Source organism: Scyliorhinus canicula, chromosome 7, assembly GCF_902713615.1.
Source record: "Scyliorhinus canicula chromosome 7, sScyCan1.1, whole genome shotgun sequence".
NCBI classification, from domain to species: Eukaryota; Metazoa; Chordata; class Chondrichthyes; order Carcharhiniformes; family Scyliorhinidae; genus Scyliorhinus; species Scyliorhinus canicula.
The window spans coordinates 18,057,752-18,074,955 of NC_052152.1; the positions used below are offsets into that span (position 1 = coordinate 18,057,752).

General features: G+C 47.7%; 1 protein-coding gene across 1 annotated transcript in view; it reads right to left on the bottom strand.

Annotated features, from left to right (window-relative positions):
• The window catches only part of LOC119968652 (uromodulin-like 1), a 102,640-nt gene that overhangs the window by 19,897 nt on the left and 65,539 nt on the right, over nt 1–17,204 (bottom strand). Inside the window, exons 20-26 of the mRNA XM_038801272.1 lie at nt 16,302–16,414; nt 15,255–15,474; nt 12,602–12,742; nt 9,216–9,445; nt 7,418–7,560; nt 5,499–5,729; nt 4,783–4,942 (exon numbers count right to left, since the gene is read on the bottom strand). Coding sequence (XP_038657200.1) covers nt 4,783–4,942; nt 5,499–5,729; nt 7,418–7,560; nt 9,216–9,445; nt 12,602–12,742; nt 15,255–15,474; nt 16,302–16,414 — 1,238 coding nt within the window. The remainder of the gene's footprint in view (nt 1–4,782; nt 4,943–5,498; nt 5,730–7,417; nt 7,561–9,215; nt 9,446–12,601; nt 12,743–15,254; nt 15,475–16,301; nt 16,415–17,204) is intronic.

Sequence of the window (17,204 nt, forward strand, 5' to 3'; positions counted from 1 at the left end):
CTGACGATTTATTGATAGCCTCAGAGGGAGGGCTAGATACCCTCCTATTATTATCACATCTGGCAGAGAGAGGGCATCGAGTCTCAATGGACAAACTAAAACCAACTTTACCGACAAGCGAGCACCAGCTATCAACCCTGCTACACTCATGCCCGCGCCCTCAGAAGCAGAACATCTGTTTGATCATGACTGTTTACAATTGGTTGAAGCCACCACAACCCCTAAACCTGAGTTATTGAATCACCCACTCGAAAATCCAGACATCATCTTTTTCACCGATGGGTCAGCAAACCAACCAAATGATATGACCTTCCTGGTCAGCTGTGCAATAGTAACTCCATTCAAGGTAGTGGAAGCTTTTGCTCTGCCTTTGAGAGTGTCTGCTCAAGAGGTCGAGTTGTTTGCCCTTACTAAAGCATGTATTCTAGCAAAAAGTAAAACAGTCAATCTTTATACTGATTCTCGATACGCTTTTGGGGTAGTACACGCTGTTGACCAATTATTGAAAAATAGGGGATTCATAACTTCCTCCGGTCAACCTATTAAACATGCTAAATTGGTTTTAAATTTACTAGGTGCTGTTCAGCTGCCCAGCAAGATAGCCAATTTTAAAGTGCGAAGCGCGCACTCCTACAGATGATAAAGTCTCATGCGGCAATAGATTTGCTGATAAAATAGAGAGAAAAGTGGCTCTCAAACAACTTGCAAGTGGCTGCAGTTGAACTTCCGTCCACCACAACAGAACCAAAGTTAAAACAGGCCCAGGAGCAAGCCTCCCTACAGGAGCATCGATCTTGGCTAAAAGCGGGTTGCTATCAAGACAAACATCAAATCTGGATCCACCCAGATACCCGCGCAGTATGCCCCAGATGTCTGTTCTTGCCACTGTGTCGCCTTGCCTATGGGCAGGCTCCTGTGGGCAAAGGAGATATGACATCATGCCATATGTCAACAATAGCCTGCTCCAGGTATTACGGTAACACTTGTAAAAGTAGCCCGCACATGTATGATTTGTCAGAGGAATAATCGGGGTAAAACATCCGCTGTCTTTGATCATCTACCACAGCCCGAAATGCCTTTTGAGATTTTTCAGATAGATTTTGCACACATGGCGATGGCTAAAGGATTCAAATACATGCTGGTGATAGTGAACATGTTTTCATGGTCGGTAGGGGTTTTTCCGCGTGGCGGCCGCGAAAGAGAAAGAGTGCACCCAGGGCACTGGCCCGGAGTCTGAGCTGGGGGCCCCGATCGCGGGCCTGGCCACCGTGGGGGCACCCCCTGGGGTCCGATCGCCCCCCCGCCCCCCCCCCCCCCCCCCCCAGGGCCCCGGGGGCCCGCTCGCGCCGCCGATCCCGCCGCCACAAGAGGTGGTTCAAACCTCGGCGGCGGGAGAGGCCTCCCAGCGGCGGGACTTCGGCCCATCGTGGGCCGGAGAATCGCCGCAGGGCCTCGCTGATTGGAGTGGCGTGATTCCCGCCGCCACAACTTCCCGGGTGGCGGAGAATCTCTGCCACGGCGGGAGCCGGATTTTCGGCGGCCTCAGGCGATTCTCCGACCCTGCTGGGGGTCGGAGAATTTCGCCCCATATCAGCCACAATCCTCAGGAATGGTGGAAAGGGCGAAAGGAATAATCAAAACTGCAGTTACAAAAGTGTGTCAACACAATGGTCTGCTGTGGCCAGATGCCATACCTATAGTAATGTATGCCTTGAGAAATCAGAAAAATCGCAACGCAGGCTTAACCCCGTTTGAGATATTAATGGGACGCCCCATGACAACCTCCAATGACTCCAGCGGCAGTAGCATTAATATGGACAGATGAGGCATCACTAAAATATGCCCAAGCCATGGGTGAAACTGCTGTAAAAATACATGAAAAGGTGTGATAGGCTCAAATGCAACCAAAAGAGGGAAATACTTTAAACCTGGAGATTAGGTTTGTGTGAAAGCATTAAACAAAGATTCTTTTTCTCCTAGGTGGAAAGGACCCTACCAAGTGCTGCTAACAACCCGAACAGCCATTCAAGTAAAAGAAAAGCCAGATTGGATCCACGCAACTCGGTGTAAACGACATCATACGGAACTTTGAGAGTACTAGCGAAACGCTGATCTGGAGAGAATGATGGCGCTGCTGTTTTTATGTATTGTCATATTAATCCAGCATCATGTCGGAGGTGAACTGCATACTAACACCTGAATATATATGTCTCACTCGTACGCAGATGGTAAATAAATCCAGTTGTTGGGTTTGTACACAAATTCCCAGATGCTCGGGGGAGGACATCCCTGTGCGACCCATCCCATTCACCAGTAACAAGATAGCAGAATGGGCCCTAAGACGAAATAGTGCAGGACGCGGTGAAGATACACAGGATATGTTAGATTGGAGATCGGTTGGATACTATATGAATAGGTTTGAGGGATGGTGGTGGCCTAGGTTTAATGTAACACGCCAGCTGCCCTGTTTGATCCTTCCCACATAAATTGCGAGAGTGGAAGTCACATTCCCACTCCCTCTCAGTGTAAATACGTTTCAGGTGCCAGAGTACATAAAGTAGCTTCTTGCCTATAAATCTCCCAACCATTGTAAACCTGATGTAGACTGAGCACACTGCAGTATAACATCAAGGCATCTTTGACAGCACCTGCCAAACCCACAATTTCCACCACCTAGTAAAGGCTTGCCCAACCTTTCTGCTCGGAGGATGCAATCGTATACTTTCCTCGCTCAAGGGGCCAATGAGCAAATTTTGGAAAGACAAGGTTTGCCACAACAACAAAAAAGGAATTTAAAAAAAGATGTTGAGGTTTCAAGGAAAGAAACATTGCCGAGCAAAACCACACAGACACAAAGCCAGCCTGTGATTGGCTGAGTTGGCTCTGACCATTTCATGAAATTCTTTCCAGGGGGTTTGAAGTTGAACTGTGACCTACACTATTTAGAAATGCCTCGCAGGCCAGGACTTCACCAAGCCTGACCTAGAAGGACAAGGGCAGCAGATGCACCAACACTCTCCTCTAAGTCACACAGCAAATGAACTTGGGCATTCCGTTGTTCCCTCATCATCACTGGGTCAATATTCCCCCAACAACACATTCAGACACATGTCTAGATATGTGTTCCATGCCATATGGTTTAAAAAAAACTACAGTTTTTTTTAAAGAGTTTGTCTCTTTAACTCTTTGTCCTGTAGACCAGAAGGACCAGGTGATCTGTCTAACCGCTGCCCCCGCACCTGGGGCGCAATTCTCCGCACTCACGACGGTGCGGAGAATAGCGGGGGTCGTAAAATTTTACGGCCACGCTAGTCCGATGCCCTCCCGCTATTCCCCCCCCCCCCCCCCCCCCCACGCCCGACTCCCGATACGAATCGCTGCCGCCGTTTTCAGCGATTCTCAGCTGGCCGATGGGCCGAGTTCCAAGCCCTTTACGGCTGTTTTTACGAACGGCAAACACACCTGGTCTGGCCGTTCGTAAAAACGGCTGTAAAGTGCCGATTTGTAAAACCATGGCACCGATTGGCATGGCAGTACCACGGCCGTGCCAAGGGTGCCATGGGCCCGCGATCGGTGCCCACCGATCGCGGGCAGCGGGTCCGATACCCGCGCACTCTTTGTCCTTCCGCCGCCCCGCTGTATCACTTCGCGGGGCGGCTGAGGGGCATCCCGGCCCGCGCATGCGTGGGTTTCGCGCAAATACGCGATGACGTCATCCGCGCATGCGCGGGTTGGAGTCTTCCAATCCGTGCATACGCGGCTGACGTCATATGACGCGTCAGCCGGCGCAAACTCTGGCAAGCGGGCTTAACGAAATTCGTTAAGCCCGCGATGCCGGAGTTTACGGCGGCGGCATGCTAGCCCCGACCGGGGACCAGAATCGGTTCCCGGTCGGGGAGGGGGGGGCTGGCGTCAAACCCGCCCGGATTTGACGCCAGCCTTACGATTTCTCCCTGTGTGGGAGAATCGCGCCCCTGGTCTTTCCCGAGGAAGCACTTCAGAGTTAGCGGACCACACAGAGCTATAAAAACAAACAATGCTCATCCCTCCTTTGAAATTGACTGCACCTGTAAAGGGTAATGGACTGTAAAATGGAATGTAAACAATACAGTTCAAATCTTGTAGGCTTCTAAGCATGCCCAGGGGCCTGAAAAAGTAGAGGGGAATGAAATTGACTGTGAAAAAAGCACTTCAAATGTTTCCAACACATTAAACAGAAGACTTTCACCTTATTCTGACTTATCTTTAAAATTGACATGCTGGCGGGAGACATCAAAGGGGTTCAAGGTTACAGTGGGAAGACTTTATAACTGAAATTTGACATGCTGAAAGACACTTTAATGATTTTCTAGTCTACAGATGGGGAGAGCTGCCAACCAATCCCCATCCCGTTGCTAAGGTGCCTTTGAATAGCACCTTATCAGCTGCCAGCGCTAGGAGGAAACACTGGGATTTTTCCATTGGCAGCAACACTTTGTTTATTTGGAGGAATCGCGACCTCGATTCATTTGAGATCAGAAGTGTTAGAAATGACAATGATGCAGCAAGCTCAGATGAACCAAACTCAGTCTGCAAAGCTCCAGTTCACCTCTGAAACGCAGCAACAAATTTAAACAATTTGTTTAGAACCTAATTTGGAGGTGGGGAAAACTGGGGTTTCATCTCATCCTTCTGCTACTATCAATCTCCTTAGACATTCATGGCTTGCAAGGACAATGAGGTGGCCCAAGAAGACAGAAGATATTTTGCGCTTATGTTTCAAAGTCAAGTTACTGGACCTACCGGTTGGCAGGAGGCCCTGTTGACTTCCAAGCAGATTTGAGTCTGACAATGTATGTAGATAACAGGCATGTTACCAAACAAAAACACTTTCACAGTAAAATTGACCCTTGCGGAGTTTCCGTTTTCAGATATCCTTGTCTGTGACTCTGTAACTGGGCATCTAAAAAAGATAAACAGAAGCTGTTAGCATTTATTAACCAAGGGTTGTTGACAATGGACCATTTCCTCGTGATGGATTACTCCCACTCACTTCATCAACGCCTGTTTTATTATTAACCTCATTTATTCATCCAAAGATTTCAGTTCTGCTATGGTATAAGGGGGCAGCGGGATCTTTAGCGCTCGCTGACCATTGTAGAGCTCAGTCGTATAGACCAGGAAAGTCACAAGGAGAAACGCTGGTCTCTGCTCAGTTGATTGCCACAGTGGCAGTATAGGCTAGGTTAGAGAGAAATGAAATAGAGTTCCCGCATCTCCTCCCTGTACCTCCAGCTGAGCAGCGCATTTGTGCAGCCACTTGAGGATGAGGCCTGTGGGATGTGGCTCAGCTTTGATGTTCCCCTCCGCAACATTAGGAAAAACACTCAACAAAATAATTAGATCTTCATACACCAGCAAATCAAACCGAAGGTGAGGGTATAAGGGGAAAGCACCATTTTCATGGGGAAGACGTTAATTCATCATTCTTCATGCAGCCTTGGTTATCCATCGCTTACCCGGTTTTGATTATAGTGTGCGAAGCATTGCTGGTTGAATTGCTGCTTGGCGTTGCCCAGCACTCTGCAAGGATCAGCTTGGCTCTGCTATCTGATGTATCAATTGAGACTTGAATGGACACTTCGTCTTCAGGAGTTAAACCGGGGTCTTCCAATAGCGCACGGCTTCTGCTGATTGTCTCAATACTGGCCACATAGTTTCCTATTCCTTCCAGGCTGACTCGATTCATCCTTTGAAATAAAATAGTTGGCTTAGAACCTGAAGTTCAACAGCGCGTGTGCTGAAATATTTAAATAGGTTAATGTTCGCATTTTGGAGAGGCAAGAATAGACAATAAACAGTTAGTGGGACAAGGGGGCATTGGTTGAAATTAGTAAAAGGTATACTTGGGCCTGATTCAGGAAGATTGTCTACAGGTGCTCTGACTGAGGTGTTTAAAATTATGGGGGGGGGGAGCTTTACAGCCCCTGTGCCAGTGTATCGGAAGGCAGGGGAGCTCATGTAAAATAAAGCGAGTCGCCAACCCCCCGCTCATATTGCACAGGCCGATTAAGATACCCGGCCACGTCCCCCCCCCCCCCCCCCCCCCGCCCTTAGGACCACCAAGACCCTTAAGTGACCAGTTACAATCCACGTAAGGAGCTCATACTCAGTTAGGCACAGGAAGGAGGATAGAAGGTGTCTGCCATGCAACTTTGAACAACTTGAGCTAAAAGATGGGAAAGGGTGGTACCTCCTTTGGGGGTTCCCTGTGTCCATTCAGAGCACTGGCAATGCCTCCCTCCCCACCTTTCCTTTCCACTTACCCTCCTTTCACCACCATCTGCCCTACCTCACACAAATCTCAAATCTAGGGAGGCAGCTGAAATGGCAGCCTCGCTTCTTGGCAACCACAGGGAGATTCGAGGCAGTAGCCAAAAACCCATCAAAGGTCCCTTCCGGGCTCCAGCAAAGGGAACTGCCCCCGTTCTTCTGCTCTGAATTGCTTATCATTGACAGGCCTCACTTTATTGCCTTGCCAGTAGTGGCAGGGTGGTCCAGCTGATAGGGATCTCACCCAGCAGAACCAATGAGCCATGGCCGAAGACGATGGTTTGGGGTGATGGAGACATAGAAACATAGAAGATAGGAGGCCCTTCAGCCCTTCGAGCCTGCTCCGTCATTCATCACGATCATGACTGATCGCCCAACTCAATAGCCTAATCCTCATAGCCTTTCATCCCATTCGCCTCAAGTGCCATTTCTAGCTGGCTCTTGAATATATTCAATGTCTTAGCCTCAGCTACTTCCTGCGGTAATGAATTCCACAGGCCTCACCACACTTTGGGTGAAGAAATGTGTCCTCATCTCAGTCCTAAATGGCCCAGCCCGAATCCTCAGACTGTGACCCCTGGTTCTGGATACATCCACCATCGGGAACATCCTTCCTGCATCTACCCTGTCTAGTCCTGTTAGAATTTTTCAGGCAACATTAAGATAGTAGATGTAAGTCCCATGCAGACTGTCCTGTTGCTGTGAATCTATGCTTGAGGAAAGGCCAGCGCTTTATGTAGAAAGGATGAAATCAGGTAAGATGAAAGGAGGTTTATATTGAGCTGAAACACAAACCAGTTCAGGTTGAATGACCTGTTGCTATGCTGCTAATTCCCTGTAATTTATCTGGTAGCTTCATAAAACTAGAATACTTTGAAGTTCTTCCATTGGCCTATCTGTATCAATCACTGAATTTAAATGATGTGCCCCATGTATATATTATCCTTAACTTCCCAAAGATAACCAAATGATTCGGGATGAATATAAAAGGTGAGATATTAGACTTTGGTGTCTGGTACTATGTCAGTCTCGCGACACAGAGACAGATAGACAGGGTTAGGTGAGCTCGGAGTCCCTCGAACCACACTGAAACAAAGCACCTCACCTGTTCGGTGTGTAGCCAGCGGTGAGCAAGAGGCTGTTGTCAAATGTACAATTTACGGGAACCTCGAGGTCCGCACCAGCAGAGGCGTCGCTGGAGGAAGGGATGTTACGAAGCGTTGTTTTCACAACTGTGTGCGTTGCATTCTGGAATGAATAAACATCGGAGTCAAGCCGCTGTCAATGTATACAACAGTAAGTAGTCTTACAACACCAGGTTAAAGTCCAACAGGTTTGTTTCAAACACGAGCTTTCGGAGCACTGCTCCTTCCTCAGGTGAATGGAGAGATATGTTCCAGAAACATTTATATAGACAATTTCTGGATATGTTTCTGGAACATACCTCTCCATTCACCGGAGGAAGGAGCAGTGCTCCGAAAGCTCGTGTTTGAAACAAACCTGTTGGACTTTAACGTGGTGTTCATAGAATTATAGAATTTACAGTGCAGAAGGCCATTCGGCCCATCGAGTCTGCACCGGCTCTTGGAAAGAGCACCCTACCCAAGGTCAACACCTTCACCCTATCCCAATAACCCAGTAACCCCACCCAACACTAAGGGCAATTTTGGACACTAAGGGCAATTTATCATGGCCAATCCACCTAACACGCACATCTTTGGACTGTGGGAGGAAACTGGAGCACCCGGAGGAAACCCACGCACACACGGGGAGGATGTGCAGACTCCGCACAGACAGTGACCCAAGCCGGAATCGAACCTGGGACCCTGGAGCTGTGAAGCCATTGTGCTATCCACAATGCTATCGTGCTGTTGTAAGACTTCCTACTGTGCTCACCCCAGTCCAACGCCGGCATCTCCACATAATGTATACAACAGTCACTTGCATTGATTTGGAACTTTTAACAGAGTAAAACATTCCCAAGCCCACATTAGGAGGTGACCACAACCGTATCCAAAGAGGGAGGTTTCGATGAGTGTCTGAAAGAAGGAGAAGGAAGTCGAGAGGCAGAAAGCAGTAGCGAGAAATTTCCAAAGCTACGGCACAGCTGCTGCTGAAGACACTTACGTCTAGAGCGAAAGATATAAAATCAACCAAGAGGAAAGAATTGGAGAAATGCAGAGATCTCGGAGGGTTGGAGGAGGGTACTGGCAAGGCCTCTCAGTTCTGGGGGGGGGGGGGGGGGGGGGGGGGGCAGGATTTTTTAAAAAAACTTTTAGCATACCCAATTCTTTTTCTTCCAATTAAGGGGCAATTTTGTGTGGCCAATTCACCTAGTCTGTAAATCTTTGGGTTGTGGCGGTGAGACCTACGCCAACACGGGGAGAATGTGCAAACTCCACACGGACAGTGACCCGGGGCCGAGATCGAACCCTGGTCCTCAGCGGTGTGAGGCAGCAGTGCTAACCGCTACACCACCATACCGCCCCTAGGGCCAGAATAATAACAGGAAATCATTGTTCAATTTACCGGATGCGTCAAGCCAGCAACAACCTGTTTTGAAACTTTTATTGTTCTTTCCTACTGGCAGCAGTGTCGACTGAGGCAAACCCCGGGACAACAATGCTTTCCAAGAACTTGCCCAAGTGGACATTTCCCATGTATGGGAGTAGCCCTCGCTAAAGGTTGGCAACTGTGGAGGGAGCAGAGTTTATTATTGAAACAGCAGGTGTATTGGGTTATCACAAGCTTTGGTGGATTGAAAAAGGCATAGTCAATTGCGATGACACCCCACTTGAATATTTAAGACTGATTGTTGTTTACTCTAGAAGTCAAACTTCAAACAGCACTTAAATAAAAGAATGACAAAGATTTTTTAATAGGTAAATATCTGTGGGACTTACATTTGATATTTGAGTTCCACACTCAGTCCACCCAACTTTGAGGACAACATGTGTCAAATTACCAATGCTTCTGTTGCACTGAGAGTTCCCCAGGTAGAGCGAGGACGCTGGTATCTTCTTCCCTTCCAGGAATGATCGTTCCATTATGACTGAGATCTCATGAAGTTTACAGCTTATCATGATCGATTGGGAAGCTGCTCCCACAGTTGTTGGGTTGGCCACCATTGGCTCTGCAATGGAAATTGTAGGTCAACAAGGAATAGCTGAAATACATTGCCCTTGGAATATACTCAGAACGATACTTTTCACTGTACCTCAGTACACCTGACAATAAACAAAACCACATCCAAATCCATAGCTGCCCACCCTGCTCCTATCACCTTTTATTCCTACTTTCCGTCAACCACTAATTGAGCATCTACTCAAAGGCTACTGTTTTGATCACTAAACTTTGATACGGCATTTTAAATTATCTGTATATAAATAAGCTCCTGATCTTTATCATCAAATTCCTCTGTTTAATCTTATTGTTATGCATTCTTGTTCTAAACTCTCAATCATTGGAAATGGATTGTATGTATCTTATTCTTCCACATTTTCAAATGTCGCTGTTAAATCATCCCTAATGGGCGGGATTCTCAAATCATCCCTTATGGGCGGGTTTCTCCAACCCCCGCCAGGTCGGAGGATCCCCGGTGGGGGCGGCGTGAATCCCACCCCGCCGCCCGGACGCCGTATTCTCCGGCGCCGTTTTTTGGGCGGGGGTGGGGTTCATGCCACGCCGGTCGGGGGCCATTGGCAGTGGCCACCCCTCGGCAATTCTCCGTGCCCCGATGGGCCGAGTGGCCGTCCGTTTTTGGCCAGTCCCACCGGCTACATGGGTGACATATGGTCCCACACGGCGGGACCTGGCAGGTAAGTCGGCTGGGGCGGTCCTGGGGGGGGCGCCAGAGGATCCGACCCGAGGGGGGGGGGGCACGGTAGCCTGGCCAGCGATCGGGGCCCATCGATTTGCGGGTGGGCCTGTGCCGTGGGGGCACTCCTATCTTCTGCACCGGCCCCTGTAGGGCTCTGCCATGGCCGGCGCGGACAAGAGAACCCCACCGCGCATGCGCCAAAACACACCGGCGGTTCCGTGCATGCGCGAGATCATGCCGGCCCTTTGGCACATGCGCGAACTCGCGCAGTCCCTTCAACGCTGGAGCAATGCAAACCCCTCCGGCGTCCACCTAGCCCCCAAGACAGGCGAGAATTCCTCACTTTGGGGGCCCGTTGATGTCGGAGTCGTTGGCGCCGGTTTTCCCGCCAGCGTGGGGACTTAGTCCGCGGAAAGGAGAATCCCGGCTTATGTTTCACTGTTCAAAATGGCCTCAGTCTATCAAGTCTTTCTTCATATTTTTGCGACACCAAATTTGTGAAACTGCCCTATTTCCTGAAATGGCCAGAAGAACAGCCAGCTCCAAGATTCCTATCTTTTTTTGATTCATTTACGGGATGTGAGCGTCACTGGCTCGGCCACAATCTGTTGTCCATCCCTAACTGACATTCAAACGGTGGTGGATGAGCTGCTTTCGTGAAACGCTGCAGTCCAGCCAGCGTGCTGTTAGGGAGGGAGTTCTGGAATTTTGGCCCAATGACAGTGAAGGAACAATGATGCATTTCCAAGTCAGGATGGTGAGTAATTTGTTGGGAACTTCCAGGTGGTGGCGTTCCCATGTGTCTGCTGCCCTTGCCATTCTAGATGGTAGCGGTCATGGGTTTGGAAGCTGCTGCCTAAGGAGCCTTGGTGGATTCCTGCAGTGCATCATGCAGATGGTACACACGGCTGCCACTGTGCATCAGTGGTGGAGGGAGTGAATGTTTATGGAAGGGGTACCAATCTAGCAGGCTGCTTTGTTCTGGATGGTGTTGAGCTTCTGCAGTGTTAGAACATAGAACATAAAACTGTATAGCACAGAACAGGCCCTTCGGCCCTCGATGTTGTGCCGAGCAATGATCACCCTACTCAAACCCACGTATCCACCCTATACCCTTAACCCAACCCCCCCTTAACCTTACTTTTTTTTAGGACACTACGGGCAATTTATCATGGCCAATCCACCTAACCCGCACATCTTTGGACTGTGGGAGGAAACCGGAGCACCCGGAGGAAACCCACGCACACACGGGGAGGACGTGCAGACTCCGCACAGACAGTGACCCAGCCAGGAACCGAACCTGGGACCCTGGAACTGTGAAGCATTTATGCTAACCACCATGCTACTGTGCTGCCCACCCATGCTACCGTGCTGCCCACAGCACGGTAGTTGTTGGAGCTGCACTCATCCAGGCAAGAGTATTCCATGAAACCCCTGGCTTGCATTCTCTCTTCCAACCTCGTCCATCGGACAGAGATACAAAAGTCTGAGAACGCACACCAAAAGATTTAAAGACAGTTTCTTCCCTTCTGTTGTCAGACTCCTGAATGACCCTCTCATGGACTGAGCTGATCTCTCTACACATTCTCTGCTGTTGTAGCACTATACTCCATCTGCTTCACCTGATGTTAATGTATTTACCAAAGAGAAAATGCTGGGAAATCTCAGCAAGTCTGGCAGCATCTGGAGGGAGAGAAAAGAGCTAACGTTTCGAGTCCAGATGACCCAGCTTGATCAAAGGGTCATCTGGACTTGAAACGTTAGCTCTTTTCTCTCCCTACAGTTGCTGCCAGACCTGCTGAGATTTTCCAGCATTTTCTCTTTGGTTTCAGATTCCACATCCGCAGTAATTTTCTTTTATTTAGTTAATTGTACATTGTGTATTTATTGTATGTCCAATGTCCTACATGTATGCAGCGATCTGCCTGGATTGTACACAGAACAATACTCTTCACTATACCTCGGTACACATGATAATAAATTTAAATCTAAATGCAGATGATGGACAGGCTTTAGGGGAGTCGGGAGGTGAGTTACTCACCGCAGGATTCCTAGTCTCTGACCTGCACTGGTAGCCACAGTATTTATATGGCTCGTCCAGTTCAGTGTCTGGTCAATGGTAACCCTCAGAATGTTGACAATGGGATATGCAGCAATAGTAATGCTACTGAATGTCAAGGGGAGGTGGTTAGATTCTCTCTCGTTGGAGATGGTGATCGCCTGGCACTTTTGTAGCACAAATGTTAATTGCCGCTTGTTAACCCAAGCCTGGATATTGCCCGGGTTTTGCAACATATGGACATGGACTGCTTCATTGTTTGAGGAGTCCCAAACAGTGTTAAAAATCAGGAGATCATCAGCGAACATCCCTACTTCTGGCCTTTTGATCTGAAGACAGTGAGCAAATGAAAATGATCAGCCCTTAAAAATAATTCTTTAGTAATAGTTATTATGGAAGCCAGGTTTTACCTCTGCAATTTCTGCCAGGTCGAACTGGGTTAACATCCACAAAACTGTCCAGGCAGCTACAGGTGTAGGAACCCGCTGTGTTGATACACTTCGCCTTGAGTGAGCAATCATTGTCATCAAGCGAGGCACATTCATTGTAATCTGCAAAATAAAGAGACAAAGGGAAAATCAAGAGTTAGTGGTTCGGGTGGCCGACCGGGATTCGCCATTAGTGCTTAAATAAAAGCAAAAGACAGCGGATGCTGGAAATCTGAAATAAAAACAGAAAATGCAGACTAAACTCAGCAGATCTGGCTACATCTGTGGAGAGAGAAACAGAGTGAAGGTCCAGTGGCTGTGTTTCTCTCTCCACAGATGCTGCCAAATCTGCTGAGTTTAGTCTGCATTTTCTGTTTTTATTTCAGATTTTTGCATCCGCTGTATTTTGCTGGATAAACTCAGCATGTCTGGCATCATCTGTGGAGAGAGAAACAGAGTGAAGGTCGAATGGCTGTGTTTCTCTCTCCACAGATGCTGCCAGACCTGCTGAGTTTATCCAGCATTTCCAGGGCTATTTTCACCATTAGTGCTCCTATGTCAATAATAACACTAACATTATATGACACCAACACCCAATTTGAGATGATCAGTCGGGCTCTCAATGTGGCTTGCTTAGGTTTGCCAAAAGTTACATATATTCAAATGCAGAGACCTGTCCTCTGCAAGCAAAAATAACATGGCCAGGTCGTGCGCCTTTTCTGAATTGAACAAAAATGTGAGGGACAGTTGTTTCCTGGAGTATTCGCCTTGATTAAGTGTCAACCAATCAGAACCCTTTCCTGATGTGTTATAAATTGTTGCTCCGTCCGAAATGTTGCACCCTTGCATCTGTCCTGATGAGTGCAAGATGAAAAGCTTCGACAGCATTGCGCTTTTTTTAACACTACTTAATTGTAGAAAAATATCCTACTGCCATAGGAGTTACTGCGGGATGTTTGTTGGCAAGCCAGCATACTGGCATACTGGATAGGGCGGCATGGTAGCACAGTGGTCATCACCGGTGCTTCACAGAGCCAGGGTCCTAGGTTCGATTCCCAACTTGGGTCACTGTCGGTGCAGAGTCTGCACATTCTCCCCGTGTCTGCGTGGGTTTCCTCCGGGTGCTCCGATTTCCTCAAGTCCCAAAAGACGTGCCTGTTAGGTAATTTGGACATTCTGAATTCTCCCTCTGTGTACCCGAACAGGCGCCGGAGCGTGGCGACTAGGGGATTTTCACAGTAACTTCATTGCCGTGTTAATGTAAGTCTTCTTGTGAGACTAAAGGTTATTTTTTTTAACTTTTATTTTGTACTGGCAAATTATGCACCCACCCCCTCAGTTCTCGCCCACCCCATTTCTCATCAACCTTCACCCCTTATTCCACTAATGACATAGAAATGCACAGAAGCTGAAAATCTGAGGTTGCGACTTCTTTACTGCTACTTATGAATTCAGACTTTTTTGAATTAAAAAAAAATCTGCATTGACACAGTTCCTCACGGTCCAATGATATAGCACAGAATGCGACCATTCTGCCCATCATGCCTCTGTCTGCCCATTGGTGGAGCTGCACAATCAATCCCACATTGTTGCTCTGACGCCATCACACCGTAATTCGTTCCAGAATGTACGCAATCCTCTGATGAATGTGACTATCAAACCTTCTTGCATCACCATTTCAGGCACTGCATTCTAGATCATAACCCCAGATATAAAAACATATTTTCTCATATTGCCTCATTATCACGTCGCAAAATCTCAAGTCAGTGAATTGCTTTTCAAGTACATTGTTTCTTCCGTAAACCAATTCTTAATCCCTTCCATGCTGGCAGTGCGCACACTGGCAACGAATCCGTCATTGTGGTCGTGCACAATGAGAGGAATGTTGGGCAGATTGCCAGGCTAAGTCCTCTGCTCTTCTTGCTGCCATACACTTAACATCTGCCTTTGTTCAACAATTCAAATCAGTATTTCAAACCCATTGTAAGATTGGTTAAAACAAACATGCTGAAGTCACATTTGTCAGACATTTCTCTGCGATGACCTGGGGCGATATTGATTCCGCGGCCAATATCGCCGGTCATTGCTGAATCATTTATTATGCAGCTGTTTGTGGGGCCTTGCAGTGTACAAATTGGTCAATACATTGCCTAATCAGTGACTAAACTTCAAAAGCATCTCACTGACTGTAAATCACTTTGGATCATCCTGAGGTTATGAGAGGCACTAGAAAAATGTAAACTCTCAGTGCCTTAATGACATTTCGGGTGGAAAGTCAAATTTTACCATCAACATTCCAACCGCACACCTAAAGGTGCAGCTAAATGAGAGAAATCGGCAGCAGGTGTACAGGGAGAAGGCAGGAGAATGGCACAAAGCCACGGGGTTCGTAAGGAGACACGATGGGCCAAATGGCCTCCTTCTGCACTCTACCAATTCTGCGATTCTGTGAGCATGACAAGGAGGACTGAAATGTCTGGATGAGGCACATTACCCCTCCTGTCCAAGGAAGGTTATAATGGCTGAATGTGCAGTTGACGTCAGGGAGGGGTGCAACTGTTCTGGCTGCATACTTATGTGAGATAAGAGAGGGTTGTCCCACTGCAAGTGTTACTTTCCCACCCATCCCCATTACCTGAGATGTCTGTGCTGTCAGGATCAAAGTTAAAAATAGAGCTGCTCTTTAATGATGTCACAAGGTCCACGATGATCTCGGACACATTCGCTGCTATTTCTTCATCAAAGATCAATTGGAATTCTACGTTCACACTCCCTTCCCAAAGAGATTTAATCACAACCTTGACTTTCCCGGAATTTAAAAGTTCCATCGTGGGTCCTGGCAGAGATTTCAAGATCTGGAACCGTAAAATAAAAAGTGTACTGGTTATTTCCGTGCTCCTCAAAATGCAGGAAGCTGGACAATGGGGAATAGAACATTTTCCAATTTCCAACTTAACATGAGCATCAGGCTATCCTGGGTCAGACACAGCAGGAAATCATTCTGTAGAAATGAGAGTGATTCACCGAAGGAATGGTCCTCTGCTCACTTCTCCTTGCCCCAAGCTTTTCCTCCTCAGCTGCTCAGGGGTAATATCCATTTACAATTTCAGTACACACAATTACCGGGGAAAGGAACACTTGAGGGTTTCCCGTTACCTTCTTCACATGTTTTTTAAGGAGTTACATGTCCTTTGCCTGAAGGATCCTCCCCGCCTGTCAGCAGCCAGTCTCCATGAAAGTTCTAGCTCGTACGCCCTACCACTGGATCTATTCGGAACCCCGAGCATGGGACCCTTGAATGGGAGTGGGGCACCTCGCAAAAAGACAGGGACCCTATGCGGACGCAGGTGACCCTGCTACACCTGTAGAAAAAGGTGCCTCAAATCCAACCTCAGAAAAGCACAAGTTGACATTTTCTAAATCTCCCAGCTCAGCACAGCCACCTGCTGGGTGGTTTCAAACTAGACCTGGCTGCCCTTGTTCCCATTAGTTTGGACTGGCTTTAACTCCAATTCTATGCGGCACCTCGAATTATATTTAAAACAGAAAGAATTTGTAAATCAAAACTCTGATGTAATCCATACCCCCCCCCCACCCAGCCCCTTTGAGGGAATGAATTATGGAACCAAAAGAAGCAAATCCAATATAAACAGGTGAGACTTGCAGTGAAACGTGTACATACCTGTGCAATAAATTGAGATGTAAAGTTCTTGAATTTGTCACTACTGCTGTTTTTGAACCCTTCATTGAACTTTACGTTTGTTATCCTTGTTCTGCCTCCCACGATGTGTGCAGCTGTGGGGTGGGGTGAAAGGTCAGTTAGTACTCTCAATATTAGCCCTCGAGGTGATTGTGTCTGCAAGGTTCTGAGGTTTGGTTAGATTCTGCTGGGGTCCACTTTAGTTTGATGGATCACAGTCGGTTATGATTTGGTCTGACATGGAGCTGAACTCGAAACCAAAACAAAGCTACGTTTGCACCAAAAGAGTGTGACCAGAGATTACATTAGAGCCCAAGTATGAATGAGCAGAGGGGACGGGGACGGGGACGGGGGTTCTGGAAAACTGGCGGCCATTCAACATTTGCCAGAGCATTAATGCCACGTGTTTCGATGAAGGAGAAGCTGAGTTCTAGTCCATGTGTTTCTACTCCAAATCTGCAATACACTGAGGAGTGTCACATCCCCACACAATTTGGTTCTAGAAATGCAGAGGAAAATAGTGGGTGGGGAGGTGGAGGACAACAAACAGAGATCATTCTCCGGAAACAAGTGCAGAAATAGTAGGGGTCACTGGACAGCCGTTGGGGTTTTGCAAACTACTAAAAAGGACATCGGAATCAACAGAGAACAACATCTCCCACACACCCTCTGCTGCTCAGACACTGGTTTATGTATCCCCCAAATGTAATTCTCAAATTGACCAATAGTGTGAAATAAATACAGTCGCCACAGATGACTATAGGCCACTTTCCCTTTTGAGGATTGACTCTTAACTACCCTTGGAGATGGGCCTAGAAAATCATCGATTCAGGGACAATTCGGGCTGGGCAACAAATGTTCGCCTTGCCAGTGATGCTCACATCC